The sequence below is a fragment of the Portunus trituberculatus genome, chromosome 42 (assembly GCF_017591435.1).
Source record: "Portunus trituberculatus isolate SZX2019 chromosome 42, ASM1759143v1, whole genome shotgun sequence".
Taxonomy (NCBI): Eukaryota; Metazoa; Arthropoda; class Malacostraca; order Decapoda; family Portunidae; genus Portunus; species Portunus trituberculatus.
The window spans coordinates 13776938-13794437 of NC_059296.1; the positions used below are offsets into that span (position 1 = coordinate 13776938).

General features: G+C 38.8%; 1 protein-coding gene across 2 annotated transcripts in view; it reads left to right on the forward strand.

The window, feature by feature from the left end:
* LOC123517545 (galactosylgalactosylxylosylprotein 3-beta-glucuronosyltransferase S-like) overlaps nt 1–17500 on the forward strand; it is a 64480-nt gene that overhangs the window by 45888 nt on the left and 1092 nt on the right. For both annotated transcript variants that reach the window (XM_045277713.1, XM_045277714.1), the window contains 3 exons: nt 3098–3360; nt 6576–6674; nt 17111–17500. The exon at nt 17111–17500 is cut by the window's right edge and continues 1092 nt beyond it. In XM_045277713.1, coding sequence (XP_045133648.1) covers nt 3098–3360; nt 6576–6674; nt 17111–17341 — 593 coding nt within the window. In that variant the 3' untranslated portion in view covers nt 17342–17500. The remainder of the gene's footprint in view (nt 1–3097; nt 3361–6575; nt 6675–17110) is intronic.

Sequence of the window (17500 nt, forward strand, 5' to 3'; positions counted from 1 at the left end):
ATATATATATATATATATATATATATATATATATATATATATATATATATATATATATATATATATATATATATATATATATATATATATATACTTTGGGACCCATGATCACGGGATCTTGAGTTCACAAAATTTAATAAAAAAATACACACTCCCGAGGAGCACAGACACATACATGCACAAATTATGAACAACGATACACAATGCAGGCTAAATGTTCAGGTAGACGCTGGTAGCCAAGCGATCGCTGCGACACCTACCGATGGCTAATCGTATCTTAAAAATATCGTCGTATTTGATGGCGTAAATTATTTAAAAATTCTCGTCGTATATAAAAAAAATCGTATGTTAGGGCGATCGTATGTCAAAGTACCACTGTATATATATATATATATATATATATATATATATATATATATATATATATATATATATATATATATATATATATATATACACACACACAATCAACCCCTGCTTAATGAAGGAGTTAGGTTCCTAAAAAACCCTTCATTAGGTGAAACTTCGTTAAGCGAACCGATTATAACAAGTTTAACTTCTGACTTGAACTTCCATTGAGAGTAAACAAAGCGAGAGTGCATCATAGTACATTGAAAGGTTTAATGAAAGTAAAAATTGTGAAGTTAAACATTTAGGCAGTTTAATTTAAGTCATTATAATGTACACTAATGTATGTATGTATGTAACTTTATAATGTTGATGATCTTAAATTTATGAAGGGAGGGAGAGTGAAACGGGAAAGACACTAACCGGCAAGCTGTGGAATGTAAACAAAGGGCGCATCATTGTATCACATAGAAAACTTATGTACGTACCACATTTCCACAAGGCTTTCCATTTTATCCATTGTAGTCACGAGTTCAGGTGGTTCTTTTAGCTTCCAAGGAAGATACTGTCTCACTAGCCTTCTTAATAGTCTGCTGACTTGAAAATAGTAGAGACAGTAGATGGAGTCAAGATGGTGGCGAGCAATGCTATTAGTTTTCTCGCCTCTCTGTGAATAATATCCAGTTTCACTTTGAGAGTAAGAGACTTCCTGGTCTTCTTAGGCGACATTGCAGGGCGTTTTGTTGGTAAGCTGAGGAAGGGAAGACGAGCTGCTGCTGACACTGTTATTGTTTTGAATAAGGGGAGTGAGTGGTGCGCGTGTTGTCCACGAGAGGCGCTGGTGTATTCAAAAGACTGTCAGCTTGTTTGATACGACGGTGCTTTCAAACTTTGAAAAAATTACCTGGATAAAACTTCATTAAAGCGAGTTTGGTGTTCGTTAATCAAGCAGAAATTATATATATATATATATATATATATATATATATATATATATATATATATATATATATATATATATATATATATATATATATATATATATATATATATATACACACACACACGCACACACACACACACACACACACACACACACACACACACACACACACACACACACACACACACACACACACACACACACACTTGAGTGAAGAGAATAGCAGGAAATGTGCATAAATTTCAGGAAAAGTTGAATAAAAATAGATATGGAGACAGGTACAGGCAACCCCTGTTTAACGAAGGTTCACACAACGAAATTTCGCTACAATAAAGGTTTAATTTTACTACCATCTGCTCTTTTAACGAACACCAAACTCGCTTTAATGAAGTTTTATCCAGGTAATTTTTTCCAAGTTTGAAAGCCCTGCCGAATCACACAAGCCGACAAGCTTTTGAATACACCAGAAGCCTCAAATACTAAGGCCTGCCTCAGGAGAAATCCTGGGACACCTGTAGAATCAAGATGAAGATCAAGATCAAGCCTCTTGTGGACAACACACGCACCACTCACTTCAATAACAGCTTCAGCAGCAGCTCGTCTTCACTCGCTCAACTTACCACCAAAACGCCCTGCAATGTGGCCTAGCATTCCTAAGAAGACCAGTCTCTTATTCTCGAAGTGAAGCTGGATATTCACAGACACGAGAGAGGCGAGAAAACTATAGCATTGCTGGCCACCATCTTGACTCCATACACTGTCTGTACTATTTTCAAGTCAGCAGACTCTATGAAGAAGGCTGGTGAGACTGTATCTTCCTTGCAAGCTAAAAGAACCACCTGAACTCGTGACTCTGGCTTCACAAGCCAGAGGACCGGGGTTCGATTCCCCGGCCGGGTGGAGATATTTGGGTGTGTCTCCTTTCACGTGTAGCCCCTGTTCACCTAGCAGTGAGTAGGTACGGGATGTAAATCGAGGAGTTGTGACCTTGTTGTCCCGGTGTGTGGTGTGTGCCTGGTCTCAGGCCTATCCCAAGATCGGAAATAATGAGCTCTGAGCTCGTTCCGTAGGGTAACGTCTGGCTGTCTCGTTAGAGACTGCAGCAGATCAAATAGTGAAACACACACACACACACACACACACACACAAGGAAGAAGGAAAAACATGTGAAGCAGTTGCACAGAGATGGTATCAAGTGCACTTGTCTTGCACTGAGAGTATTGATCCTGTTCTGGTCCTGCAGCAAGGCAGGCACTAGTGAATCATTACTATCTCTTACAAGAAAATATTTAAATAGATAAATAAAATTGTAATTTATTTTTTTGTTAATGATAACAGTAAATATAATTAAGAAGTTTAATAAGCTTAATTGTTTCTGATGCAGAGTAACTTAGTTCCTTTAATGTAACAGATCTGATTAAACTATTAATTCTACTTATGATTTGTTTTTTTGTGGAAAACTCGTTGTGGATAGTTTACATTAAACTAGGGTTTCATTAAACATTGGCAAGTTTAATATATACAAGAGATGGCCTTATAAAACTTAAATAAATAATTAGTGTAAACAACCAAGAATTATGATTTAAATAGGAAAAAATTCTGATTTAAATAAAAATAATATTTTTTTAAGGAAAAAGATAGGAAAAAGATAATTAATTTTTTCCAATCCTGTCTGTACTAATTTCCAGAAAATGACGAGAATGAACCAAATGTTCAGTAACCAGACAAATACAACATCTAAACATACTATGCATTATTGCATTTTTTTAAATTTTATTTACCTGTATATAATGGAAATACTTTCAGGTCTCTCCTACACTCACCTGGTCTCTCCAATGCCAGAAGTTTACCGCAAGGAGAAATATGTGCCCCGAGGAGTATCCAACAGAAGGGCTGCTTTGCAGTGGGTACAAGAAAATGGTGAAGATACAGGAGTTCTCTATTTCCTAGATGATGACAATGCCATAGATATACGACTCTTCAATGAAATGCGGTCAACTGAGACTGTTTCCATGTGGCCTGTGGGACTCATTGGTGAATATACTGTCAGTTCACCAGTTGTGAAAGGTGTAAGTTTTAATTGACATACTACTTAAAGTTTGGTGAGCTACCTTTGTTTATACAGGACTCATGGTGCAGCTCCTTACTTTCCTTGCAAGCCAAGTCTAAGGTCAGTCAAGTCTTTAGAGATTGCCACTGTGTGTCCCATATGAAGAAAGGAGTTTCTGCCCCTTCATGCATTTGGCATGTTTTATTTTTTGTTTTTTTCACAAAAAACTTATTGGGCATTTCAGAATTTTATTAGTTTGTATCATAAATTTTTATTTTATTTATACAATAAGTTACCTGAAAATATCTGCTAATATATAATCTTAAGTTTGTCTTTCTGAAAAAGATACAAGAAAAGTAAAAATGATTGTAACTATAATACATAGTTAAATGTTTGCAATGTATTTTGTTAGAAAATGTTGATTACACAACTTAAACTGATGAAGTACATCTGTTTTTATATCTGATATTTAATTATCTTCTGAAAAAGTTGTTCAAGATGGTCATTGCAAAAATATTTCCACTTTCCTTTAGTCCAGCATTCATCCACTTATTATAAGTATTCTTTTACTAGAGAATATAAAGAGAAGGCAAGGCAGACTAAAACGGAGGTAGCCAAAACAAAGAGGCTGGTGTGGAAAAATTAGGATGTTGAATGGAATAGTAGTGAAAAGCAAAAAGATGTGTTCAAAGTTGCAAAACAAATGAAGGAAGAGAAGAAAGATGTAACTGGAACAAAATATATAAAGGATGAGGAATTATCAAGATAGAAGAGGAAGAAATACTTGAAAAGTGGAGGTGCTTGTATGAAAACCTGTTAAATGAGTAAAATGGAAGAGATGGAGATGGTGGAAGGTCCGATAGAATAAATCTCAGAGGAAGAGGTGAACAGAACATTGAAAGGAATGAAAAGTGGAAAAGCACTGGGTCCAACAGAAATAACCAGTGACTTAATGAAGAAAGTGGGTGTTTTAAGATAATTGACAAGGGTGTTTAGAGGTATAATTGATGAGGGAGGAATTCTTGAGGACTGAGAAAATAGTATGACGGTGCCAATCTATAAGGGAAAAAGAGATGCCCTGAAGTGCAGAAAATATAGAGGTATTCAACTATTGGAACATGGAATGAAACTTTTCAAAAAGGTATTGGAAAAAAGGCTGAGGAAACTGATAAAAGTGGATGGTTGACAGTTTGGTTTTTGTCCAGGAAGATTGACAGCAGATGCAAATACAGAATTTCAGTGAAAGAAAGAAGTTATTCCATATCTTTGTTGCTGTAGAGAAGGCATTTGACAGAGTGCCAAGGAAAGCGATTGAGTGGGTACTAAGGAGACAAAAGTGCCTGAAAGGCTTTGACTGCAGTCATGTCTTGTCTATATATAGAATGAAGATCAAGGGTGAAAACAATGGCTGGAGCATCAAGGGACTTCGACACAAGAGTGGGGGCACACCAGGGATCTACTCTTAGTCCACTACTCTTTATCACAATAATGGAGGAGGCTACTAAACTGGCAAGAGGAGATGGTCCATGGGAGCTACTCTTATATTGGTGATTTAGTACTGACAGCAAAATCAAGGGAAGGAGTGATGGAGGTGATGGAGCAGAGGGGACTGAAAATAAACATGGAGAAAACAAAACTAATGGTGACCAGAAATGAAGCTAGAGGAAAAATTCAGTGAGGAAGATGGCCATGTGAATGTTGTGGATGAGGAGTAGGAGCAAACTCAGTGTTGTGCACTATGTGTAACAAATGGTGTCACCAACAGTGCTCAGGTCTCAGGAATCTCAGAGGAGTGCAGGACTTTGTATTTCTAAGATGTGTGCAGGAGGAGGAAGGGGCTGGAGATGGTGCTGGTGATGACGAGGATGTTGGTTTGGAGGTGAATGGAGATGTATTGGAGGATGTACAACAGTTCTGATGCTTGGGAAATATGTTAGACTGTGAAGTAGGTGCAGAGAGAGCAGTAAGGGTGAGAGTAGCAGCTGCATAGGGAAGATGATGAGAAATCTCCAACATAAAAGTGAAGATCAGGGGAAGGTCTGCTCTTCTGTACAGAGCAGAAACATGGACACTGAAAAACAGACTGACAGATATTCTATGTAGCTGTGACCACAAGATGCTGAGATAGATGGCAGGAGTGAGGTGGCACAATGGGAGGTTCAGCAGTGAGGTACTGGTGATGTGTGTAGTTAAAGGCCTCTCTGTTTAGCTGAGGAAGAGTAAATTGAGATGGTTTGGACACGTGAAAAGGGCGGCAGGAGGGGTGTTGAGCAAGGTGGAGGAGGTGAGGGTTGGAGGTGGACAACCAGTAGGAAGGCCAAAGAAAAGGTGGAGAGAGTGTGTGATGGAGGATATGAATTTGTTGGGAATAGAACATATGGCATAAGATTGTTAGTTGTGGAAAGTAGTCATCACCCATCCAACACCGTCCTAAATGGGAAAATGTGAACGTTAAACAAAAATGATGATGATAATGATGATGTGGTGTAATTTCACTTTTCTCCACTCTTCACAAAATAATTTTCATTCACTCTGACATGAAGGTAGACTGTCAATATGTCTTATTTTACTTATTCATATACTTCATGATTTGTTGCCATTGTTTTTTCTGTCAGCAAAATTTAAAACATTTCATATCTGTGGATCACATGCTCATTATGCGAATCATCTCTCTGCAATGGCTGATTTTTCTGCATATTATGTCCATATCAGAACAAATAATTATATTTCTTTCTATATTATCTTAAGATGGGGATATTTGATTTTAAAATTTCTTACTCCTTTGGTTGTAAATCGTGTCAGTTGCAAGGGAAGAGGAAAAATAGTTTTTAAGGGTAATCTTTTACTAAGAATGGAAGGACAGAATGAATATAGCTCAGAATGAGGAAATATGTCTTACTGAGTATAGTGTGGAATGACTCTTTACTGTTAATTTAAATGTTCATTTTCAGTACTTAAATCCAAATGCATAAATATCATATTCACATCACATTTGTAAGCTTATTAAGTACATTACTTATGTTCCTTTCTAGGTGCAAAAATAAAAGGTTTAAAAGTAGAATAGTAAAGTATGAAGAATTTTGTCTTCACTGAGGAGAGAGAGAGAGAGAGAGAGAGAGAGAGAGAGAGAGAGAGAGAGAGAGAGAGAGAGAGAGAGAGAGAGAGAGAGAGAGAGGTAAAATCTTTCTTTTAATTGAAAATGAAATTATTTGCAACAGAGTTTTATTTCCACAGAATCAAGTTGTTGGCTTCTATGATGGATGGCCAGCAGGTAGAAAATTTCAAGTAGATATGGCTGGATTTGCAGTGAGTGTTGGCTACCTCAAGAAACAGGCAAGTTCATGTCATCATTCCATCTCCACTAGGCTTTCACATAAACAGTTTATTGTCAATCACTGATCAGTTTATACAGGGTGTAACACATGTTTCTTAGATGCTGCTAGAGGCAAAAGTACAAGCTACTCTGAGTAAAAAATGTTCTGTATGCATATCCATTTTAAGGCTTTGTTTAGCTGTGGGGTATAATTCAAGCATGGCGGGGTGAGATTACAAGAATCTGGCCAGGCAGCTATATTATTTGGTAGAAACACCATGTCAACACACTTCACCTTACTGTAAGTGTGTGACATTCTCAACATTTTTTTTTTTTTTTCTTTCTGTAAAAATCATGCAGCTCAATCTAAATGTAGGCCATAAAAAAAAAAAAAAAAAAAAAAAGTGATTTATTGATAAACATTGCACATTGTTAGCATGGCTGTAACTAATACCAAATTAAACAATAGGTTATATGATGCATTGCTTGGGTGGGCAGGGAAGGGAAAAGAGGTGAGGCTAGTGGCAAGTGAGCTGTTTGAAGTTTCAAGTGATGATTGAGATAATGAATATATTTGGATCGTATTACATGATTTTGACAGAGAGAGAGAGAGAGAGAGAGAGAGAGAGAGAGAGAGAGAGAGAGAGAGAGAGACCCATTTATTTTGTATCTAATGCTTTTCATCTTACTTTTTGTCCATCACATGTTCAATCCCCTCTTCTTTCATTCTCTCACAGCTATTACTACCACTACAATCTCTCTCTACTCAAGGGGACAGTCACAGCCTGCCCTCTAAAGACAACTCTCCTTCTCACTAAACTACATGCACTTGCCACACACACCCTTTTCTTAAAATTTAAAGTAAAAAATGGCAACTCCAAGTCCAGCCTCAGAGTCCTCTTCTGGGGAGGGAACCAGAAATGCCCCCAGGTTGGACTGCTCTCTCAGTGGCGACCCAAAATGTCTTGACACCTCCCTCAACTTTTTTTTTGTTAATTTCTGCAACATTCACAGTCTTAGATCTAATTTTCACTCTGTGAAACATCACCTCTCCTATACTAAACCTCATCTTTTCTTCACCAAAACACAGCTGTCTGAGGCTACTGACAGTAGCACCTCTGTTCCCTCCTACTTTCTCTATCCTCATTTTTGTTCCAAAGCTGGATGTTGCGTCGATGTGCACAAGGACTTAACTTGCTCATGCCCATGCTCTTGAATCTTCCGAGTTTTCCACCCTCTGGCTTCGACTCAATAGTCACTCTCTAAATTTATTTGTGTCTATATATCTCCCCTAACTCCTCTGACTATAGTAAATTCTTTGACTATTTAACTTCCAAAGTGGAGCACATTTTATCTCTCCATCCTTTTGTGGGGATCTCCATCCTTGAAGATTTCAATGTTCACCACCAGCTTTGGCTTTCTTTTACCTTCACTGACCATCCTGATGAACTAGCCTTTGACTTTGCTATCCTCCATGACCGAGAGCAACTGGTGCAACACCCTACTCGTATTCCTGATTGTCTTGGAGACACGCCCAACATTCTTGATCTCTTCCTTACCTCTAATCCTTTTGCATATGCTGTTACCATATCTTCTCCATTGGGCTCTTCCGATTACAAACTCATTTCTGTATCTTGTCCTATTTCTCCAATTCATCCCCAGGATCCCCCAAAGCAGAGGTGCCTCTGGCATTTTGCCTCTGCCAGTTGGGAGGACCTGAGGAGGTATTATGCTGATTTTCCTCTGAATGATTACTGTTTCTGTGTCAGAGACCTACAGGCAACCCCCGATTAATGAACGTTCACACAACAAAATTTCGCTACAACGAACGTTTCCTTTTAATACCATCTGCTCATATAACGAACACCAAACTCGCTTTAACAAAATTTTATCCAGGTCATTTTTTCCAAGTTTGAAAGCCTCACCGTATCACACAAGCCGATAGGCTTTTGAATACACCAGCGCCTCGTGGACAAAACGCACATCACGCACTCCCCTACCCTTCCCCGCTTTTAGTTCAAAACAATAACAGCGTCAGCAACAACTTGTCTTCCCTCGCTCAACATGCCACCCAAAACGCCCTGCAACCAGCCCTGCAATGTCACCTAGCGTTGCTAAGAAGACCAGGAAGTCTCTTACTCATGAAGTGAAGCTGGATATTATTCACAGACACGAGAGAGGCGAGAAAACTAATAGCATTGCTCGCTACCATGGCTTGACTCCATCTACTGTCTCTACTATTTCCAAGTCAGCAGACTCTATTAAGAAGGATGGTGAGACCGTATCTTCCTTGCAAGCTAAAACAACCACCCAAACTCGTGACTCTGCAATTGATAAAATGGAAAGCCTTGTGGAAATGTGGTACACAAGTTTTGCATGCGGTACAGTGATGCGCCTTTTGTTTACATTCCATAGGTTGCCGGCTAGTGTCTTTCCCGCTCCACTCTCCCTCCCTTCATAAATTTAAGATTATCAACATTATTCAACATTATAAAGTTACTTACATACATACATTAGTGTACAGTATAATGACGTAGTCTTAAATTAAACTGCTTAAATGTTTAATTTCATAATTTTTACTTTGATTAAACCTTTTACTATACTATGATGCACTCTCACTTTGTTTACTCTCAATGGAAGTTCAAGTCAGGGGTCAAACTTGTTATAGTTGGTTCGCTTAACAAAAATTCACGCAACGAATGTTTTTTTTAAGAACGCAACCCGTTTGTTAAGCAGGGGTTGCCTGTATCACTTCGTGCTGAATGCATAACAGAAGTGATAGTGTTTGGCATGGAGGCATATATTCCTCATTCTTTTCCTCAACCTAAACCTTCTAAACCTTCGTTTAACACAGCTTGTTCTCGTGCTATACATGATATAGAGATTGCCCACAAAAGGTACTTGAGCCTTTCGTCTCCTGAATCTCACGCATTTTATATTTCTGCCCGGAATCATGCCAAGTCTGTTCTTCAACTTGCCAAACACTCCTTCATAAATAGAAAATGTCAAAATCTTTCAAACTCAAACTCCCTTCGAGACTTCTGGCATCTTGCCAAAAACATCTCCATTAACTTTACTTCTTCATCTTTCCCTCATTTATTTTATCCTGATGGCACCACTCCCATCTTGTCTGTCTTTAAAGCTGAACTCTTCTCTCTATCCTTTGCTCACAACTCCATGGATGATTCTGGGCTTGTCCCTCCCTCTCCTCTTCTCCTCCTTCATAAATAGAAAATGTCAAAATCTTTCAAACTCCCTTTGAGACTTCTGGCATCTTGCCAAAAACATCTCCAATAACTTTACTTCTTCATCTTTCCCTCATTTATTTCATTCTGATGGCACCACTGCTATCTCTTCTGTCTCTAAAGCTGAACTCTTCTCTCAAACCTTTGCTCACAACTCCACCTTGGATGATTCTGGGGTTGTCCCTCCCTCCCCTCTTCCCTCTGACTATTTCATATCTTTGATCAAAATTCTTCATAATGATGTTTTCCATGCCCTTGCTGGCCTAAACAAATCCTCAGAAGGCTGATGGACCTGATGGGGTCCCTCATATTGTTCTCAAATACTGTGCTTCTGTGCTTGCACCTTGCTTGGCCAAACTCTTTCAACTTTATCTGTCAAGTTCTGTCTTTCCTTCTTGCTGGAAGTTTGCCTACATTCAGCCTGTTCCTAAAATGGGTGACCATTCTAATCTCTCTAACTACCGTCCTATAGCTTTAATCTCTTGCTTGTCTAAAGTTTTTAAATCTATCCTGAATAGGAAGATTCTTAAACATCTGTCACTTCACAGTCTTCTAATTGATCGCCAGTATGGCTTCCATCAAGGTTGCTGCTGCTGTACTGGTGTTCTTCTGGCTTTCTTTACTGAGTCTTGGTCATCCTCTTTTAGAGATTTCAGTGAAATCATTGCTTTCGCATTAGACATATTAAAAGCTTCTGATAGAGTCTGGCATAAAGCTTTGATTTCCAAAGTGCCCTCCTTCGGTTTCTATCCTTTTCTCTGCAACTTTATCTCAAGTTTCCTTTCCGACTGTTCTATTGCTACTGTGGTAGATGGCCACTGATCTTCTCCTAAATATATTAATAGTGGTGTTCCTTATGGTTCTGTCCTGTCACCGACTCTCTTTCTAGTGTTCATTAACCCGCACAGTGCCAGAAGGTTTTACCCAAAATTACACCCCAGTGCCAGCGATTTTTCTATTTTTTTTTTTTTTTTTTTTTTACATAAATCACTTCATTTCAGTCTAAGAAACATGCCTGTAAAATTTTAAGACATACCTATGAGCCATTGTGGAGATATAGAGGCTTTTATATTTGAGGCGGTGCGATGTTTTGTCACTCCCGGATGGCGTGCGGTAGCAAGTTTGCGGTTCTTTGTAAACCACAGTGTGGGTGTCACTTCAGTTTTGTGTGGTTTTGTGGCAAGTATGGAGTACATTCAGTATGATTTTATACTCCAACAAGTTTCACTACACATGGAGAGAGGAAACAAATGTGTCAAAATAGGCCAAAACACTGTTTTTTTACGGATTCATTTTCTCTGGCCGAGGGAAGGGAAAACTAATCTATATACACTGTACACTATATTTACACTGCTATTTACATGTTTATTCACCTTGTACACTAGTAGTTTTGGATTGTATGATATTCCTTGAAACAAGGTACCGCACAAAGACCTACATCACACTCTTTGCACTCTTTATGTGTGTCTTTTCGAACATGAGCACGTCTGACACTTGACGAGCAAACCTTACAGCGGTGCTGATTACATTTTATAGTGGCTGTACTTTGTATTAGACTAGGGAAGTGGCACTCTGTCAGGCGAGGTTCATGAGGACTTGGCATTTGTTTCTTGGTAGGTTGGGTCGGTTTGACTGTACTATGGGCATTCACGACCTCCCGAATGACTTCAAGAATGAAATCATTCAGGACTTCCCTTTTGCCATGTACTTACTTGCTGGTAGAGAGCATGGGCATTATAAACTGCCAAGTCAAGAAGATGGAAGAACATCTTCTTGTACCACTTCATCGTCTTTCTGGCACACTTGATGCTTGAAATCATTGAGTCGGACTGGTCAACCGTACACATGAACAGGTTATAATCTGGAACAGGCTCAGGCTTCCATCGGTACTTTTTCGTATCTTACTTCCACTCGACACTTGGGAGGCGTCTAGCCTGAGGGCATGTATGGGAAGAGTTGGCGAATCTGTCACTGTTTATAGTTTGTTTCCAAATTGATTAGTTTTTGAGTTATGAATTTTTGAAGTTGCCGACGTTTTAACACGTTGCTGGCAGTACGGGATATACTACTTGACGACGTGTTAACACGTCACTGTCACTGTGTGGGTTAATGATATTCTTAAACAAACTTCTTGCCTTATCCACTCCTACACTGATGATACCACCCCACATCTTTCCACATCCTTTCAGAGACATCCTATCCCTCAGGAAGTCAACAGATCCAACAGGGATGCCACAGAACGCTTGACTTCTGATCTTTCTAAGATTTCCGATTGGGGCAGCGAAAATCTAGTAGTTTTCAATGTCTCAAAAACTCAATTCCTCCATCTATCAACTTGACACAACCTTCTAGACAACTATCCCCTCTTCTTCAGTGACACTCAACTGTTTTCCTCTTCCACACTGAATATCCTTGATCTCTCTTTTACTCATAATCTTAACTGGAAACTTCACATCTCATTTCTTGCTAAAACAGCTTCTATGAAGTTAGGCATTCTGCGGTATATCCACCAGTTTTTCTCAACCCTCCTTCCTTGTATGAAGTACTCTTTGCATGTTTGGGGTTTCCACTCACACAGTTTTATTAGATAGGGTGGAATAAAAAGGTTTTCGTCCCATCAACTCCCTTCCTCTGACTGTCTGTCTTCAGCCTCTTTCTCACCGCCAAAATGTTGCATCTCTTTCTATCTTTTATCGCTATTATCATGCTAACTGTTCTACTGATCTTGCTAACTGCATGCCTCCCCTCCTCCTGTGGCCTTGCTACACAAGGCTTTCTTCTTCCTTGCATCCCTTTCATGTCCAACTCTAATGTAATAGTTAACCAGTATTCTCAATCATTCATACCTTTCACTGGTAAACTCTGGAACTCCCTGCCTGCTTCTGTATTTCCGTCTTCCTACGACTAGACTTCTTTTAACCCTTAAAATCCAGGGAGCTGACTTACTTTCCGTTTGCTACAGCGGGTAAAAATCACACCTGTTGAAAATGCTGAAAGATTTTTTTCCTTATAAATGCATATTTCTCTTTGTTATTCTGAGTACAACGATGTAGTTTTCAACATTTTATGACCTCTGAGAGCAAAGTTATTGCATATAAAAAAATTCTTCCCGAACCTATGGCAGAATCCGTCGCCAAGTTCTGATAACACAGACCGCGTGCTCTCTCTCTCTCTCTCTCTCTCTCTCTCTCTCTCTCTCTCTCTCTCTCTCTCTCTCTCTCTCTCTCTCTCTCTCTCTCTCTCTCTCTCTCTCTCTCCTTTCAGGCATCTAAATTTGATGTAAAAGTAGGAACTTTTGCACTTTCATGTCTTGAAAATGCAAATTCAGATATATGAAATGATGTGCAAAACAGGAAAAGAAAAAGAAACCAAATATTACAAGTATTGTAGATTTCTAAAATAATTGGAATGTGGCAACTCTTATTAGCAATAGGAGTCACATGACTTGGCCGACAAGCACAGTTCTGTAGAGGCAACCATGGGTGACACACACCAGCACATTGCTCGAGGGGAGTACATGAGGTTTATGAACGTTTGTCTGTGTCTCCCAGATCACTATCAGAATCACTACTGGAGGCTTCACTTTCTTCTGTCTCAATAAAAAATCACTGTCTTCATTTTCATCACTATCCTCAATGTCACTACCGAGTACACTTAAAACACTGCCATTTGTCGAGTGGTTTAAAGTTACCTACATATCACCATTTACCCAGGTTCTAGGTGGTTACACTCAAGATGAGCTTGGGTGGTGATATGGGCCCTAAATATGGGTACCACTATAAATAAAATTGCCTGCGCCACTAATGGGCGGAAGTTGAACAGCGCTTCCCATACACTCTTCAAGTGCCTACAGGCGCTATAGGCCTTACTGTAAAATAAAGAAGAAAAAAAAAAAAAGAGTAACTGACATAACATCACTCAGAGTACTGTTTTCTCTCTCCGGGTCATGGGGGTTGCCAGATGTCGCCTCCAATTGGGAAAGGATAACCTATTGTGTGGGAACATATGTCTCAAGGCTGGAGGAGGTGAGTGAGAAAAGTTGCCAGATATGTCCACTTGCCCCAGGACCAATAGTGAGGGGGAGAGATTCAAATGTTTAGTGCAGAAAAATCATGATTCCCTGTACGATCCCTGCCTCTTTGCACATGATGGTACAATCTTCCCGAAACGATCATCGTACATAAAGGGTTAAGAGAGAGGTGTCAAGACATTTGCTCCCTGATTTTGGCTAACCCTTCTTATCTTTTTTTGAGAACCAGCACCAAGTGGGGTTTTTTTTATTGTGTTGCCCTTGGCTGGCCGCTCTCCTAGATAAAAAAAAAAAGAAAAAAAAATCCTGACTGTCTTGGAGATATGACCAACTTTCTTGATCTTTTCCTTACCTCCAACTCTTCTGCTTATGCTGTTACCCTATCTTCTCCATTGGGCTTCTCTGATCACAATCTCATTTCTGTATCTTGCTCTATTTCTCCAATTTCTACTCAAGATCCCCCAAAGCAAAGTTGTCTGGCATTTTGCCTCTGCCAGATGGTCGGGACCTAAGGAGGTATTATACTGATTTTCCCTGTAATGATTACTGTTTCCGTGTCACAGACCCATCTTTGTATGCTGAACGCATAACAGAGGTGATAGTGTCTGGCATGGAGGCATACATTCCTCATTCTTTTTTTCAAGCTAAACCTTTTAAACCTTGGTTTAACACAGCCTGTTCTTGTGCTATACATGATAGAGAGGTTGCTCATTAAAGGTACTTGAGCCTTCCATCTCCTGAATCTCATGTACTTTATATTTCTGCCCACAATCATGCCAAGTCTGTTCTTCAACTTGACAAACACTACTTCATAATTAGAAAATATAAAAATCTTTCAAACTCTAATCCCCCTTGTGACTTCTGGCATCTTGCCAAAAACATCTCCAATAACTTCACTTCTTCATCTTTCCTTCCTATATTTCATCTTGATGGCATCACTGCCATCTTTTCTGTCTCTAAAGCTGAACTCAGATCTTTGCTAACAACTCCATCTTGGATGATTCTGGGCTTGCCCCTCCCTCTCCTTCTCCCTCTGACTACTTCATGCCTACAATTAAAATTCTTTGTAATGATGTTTTCCATCCCCTCATTGGCCTAAACCCTTGGAAGGGTTATCGACCTGACGGGATCCCTCCTATTGTTCTCAAAAACTGTGCTTCCGTGCTTGCACCTTGCCTGGCCAAACTCTTTCAACTATGTCTATCGACTTCTACCTTTCCTTCTTGCTGGAAGTTTGCCTACATTCAGCCTGTTCCTAAAAAGGGTGACCGTTCTAATCCCTCAAACTACTGTCCTATAGCTTTAATCTCTTGCTTGTCTAAAGTTTTTGAATCTATCCTGAATAGGAAGATTCTCAAACATCTGTCACTTCACAATCTTCTATCTGATCGCCAGTATGGCTTCCATCAAGGTCGCTCTACTGGTGATCTGGCTTTCCTTACTGAGTCTTGGTCATCCTCTTTTAGAGATTTCGGTGAAACTTTTGCTGTAGGTTTGACATATCAAAAGCTTTGATAAGATTATGAGTCTGGCACAAAGCTTTGATTTCAAAACTGCCCTTTTATGGTTTCTATTCTTCTCTCTGCAACCTTATCTCAAGTTTCCTTTCTGACCGTTTTATTGCAGCTGTGGTAGACGGCCACTGTTTTTCTCCTAAATCTATTAACTGTGGTGTTCCTCAGGGTTCTGTCCTGTCACCCACTCTTTTTCTGTTATTCATTAACCAAATTTCTTTGCCCTATCCACTCTTACGCTGATGATACCATCCTACATCTTTCCACGTCCTTTCAGGGATGACCAACCCTTCAGGAAGTCAACAGATCCTGCAGGGATGCCACAGAATGCCTGACTTCTGATTTGTCTTAAAGTTTCTGATTGGGGCAGAGAAAAAAATAGTAGTGTTCAATGCCTCAAAACCTCTATTCCTCCATCTATCGAGTCAACACAACCTTCCAGAAAACTATCCCCTCTTCAGTGACACTCAACTGTATGTCCTTTACTCATAATCTTAACTGGAAACTTCACATCTCATCTCTTGCTAAAACAGCTTCTATGAAATTAGGCATTCTGATGCATCTCTGCCAGTTTTTCTTGCCCGTCCAACTGCTAACTCTGTACAAAGGCCTTATCCATTCTTGTATGGAGTACTCTTCACATATTTGGAGGGTTTCACTCACATAGTTTTATTAGATAGGGTGGAATCAAAAGCTTTTTGTCTCATCAACTTCCTTCCTGTGACCTAGTATCTTCAGCCTCTTTCTCCCCACCAAAATGTTGCATCTCTTTCCATCTTTTATTGCTATTTTCATGCTAACTGCTCTACTTATCTTGCCAACTGCATGCCTCCCCTCTTTCTGCAGGCTTGCTGCACAAGGCTTTCTTCCTCTCATCCTTATTCTGTCCAATTCTCTATTTCAAGGGAGTTAACCAGTATTCTCAATCATTCATACCTTTCTTTGGTTAACTCTTGAACTCCCTGCATGCTTCTGTATTTCCATCTTCCTATGAGTTGATTGCTTGTAAAAGGAAGGTATCAGAACATTTGTTCTGGTCTTTTGGCTAATTCTTTACTAATCTTTAGGGAACTTGCATTAGAGTGTGCCTTTTACTTTTTATTTCCCTTGGCTAGTTTCCCTCTTGCATAAAAAAAAAAGGTATCCTTTTTGTATTCTTTCAGGTGACACACCTGAATGTTGTTATCTGTTCCCATGCCCCATGATCTATTCATTCTAAATCTCAACTCTACATCTTTATTATACTTTTATTATGTTTATTATATCAGTATCAGTATTATTATTATTGTTGTTGTTTGACTTGGATTTACTTGTCAGAATTATGAACTCTCCATGACATCATACCCAATGTTTATATGACCTCTGCCATATTGGTAAAGCTTTCATTGAATTCTGTTTTCTTAAAGTAAGACAAAGAACAACTTTTTATTTGCAAGTGTTAAAAGTAACAATTTAAATGTTAATTAATGTGTGTCTGTTTGTCTGTCTGTATGCTTCATATATATACAGTATATATATATATATATATATATATATATATATATATATATATATATATATATATATATATATATATATATATATATATATATACATACACACACACACTGTGTGTGTGTGTGTGTGTGTGTGTGTGTGTAATTTAAATTTATTTGATTTCATTTTAGAAGAAAGTCACAATGCCATATATTGCTGGGCATGAAGAGGATGGCTTTCTGAAATCTTTGAATCTCAACTTGAAGGATATAGAAGTAAAGGCTGATGGGTGTACCAACATATTAGTGTGGCATACTCGCACTGCCAAGAATCCTTCTCGCACTCTGCGTCTGGCACAGTATCAAGCAACCAATATCAAGCCACTCACTGACAATATGCGAAAGATGGGTATGATAAAATAGTCACAATATGAGTAGTAGAGCAAAGCTAGTCATTTAAATTGTCATAAATGAAGGTCACTGTAAGAATACATTTCATGTATGAGTAATCTGGTGTATGCAATATAGTAGAATGTTTTGTATAAGTGAAATGTATGTTAGCTCAGTAATGTTATAATATTA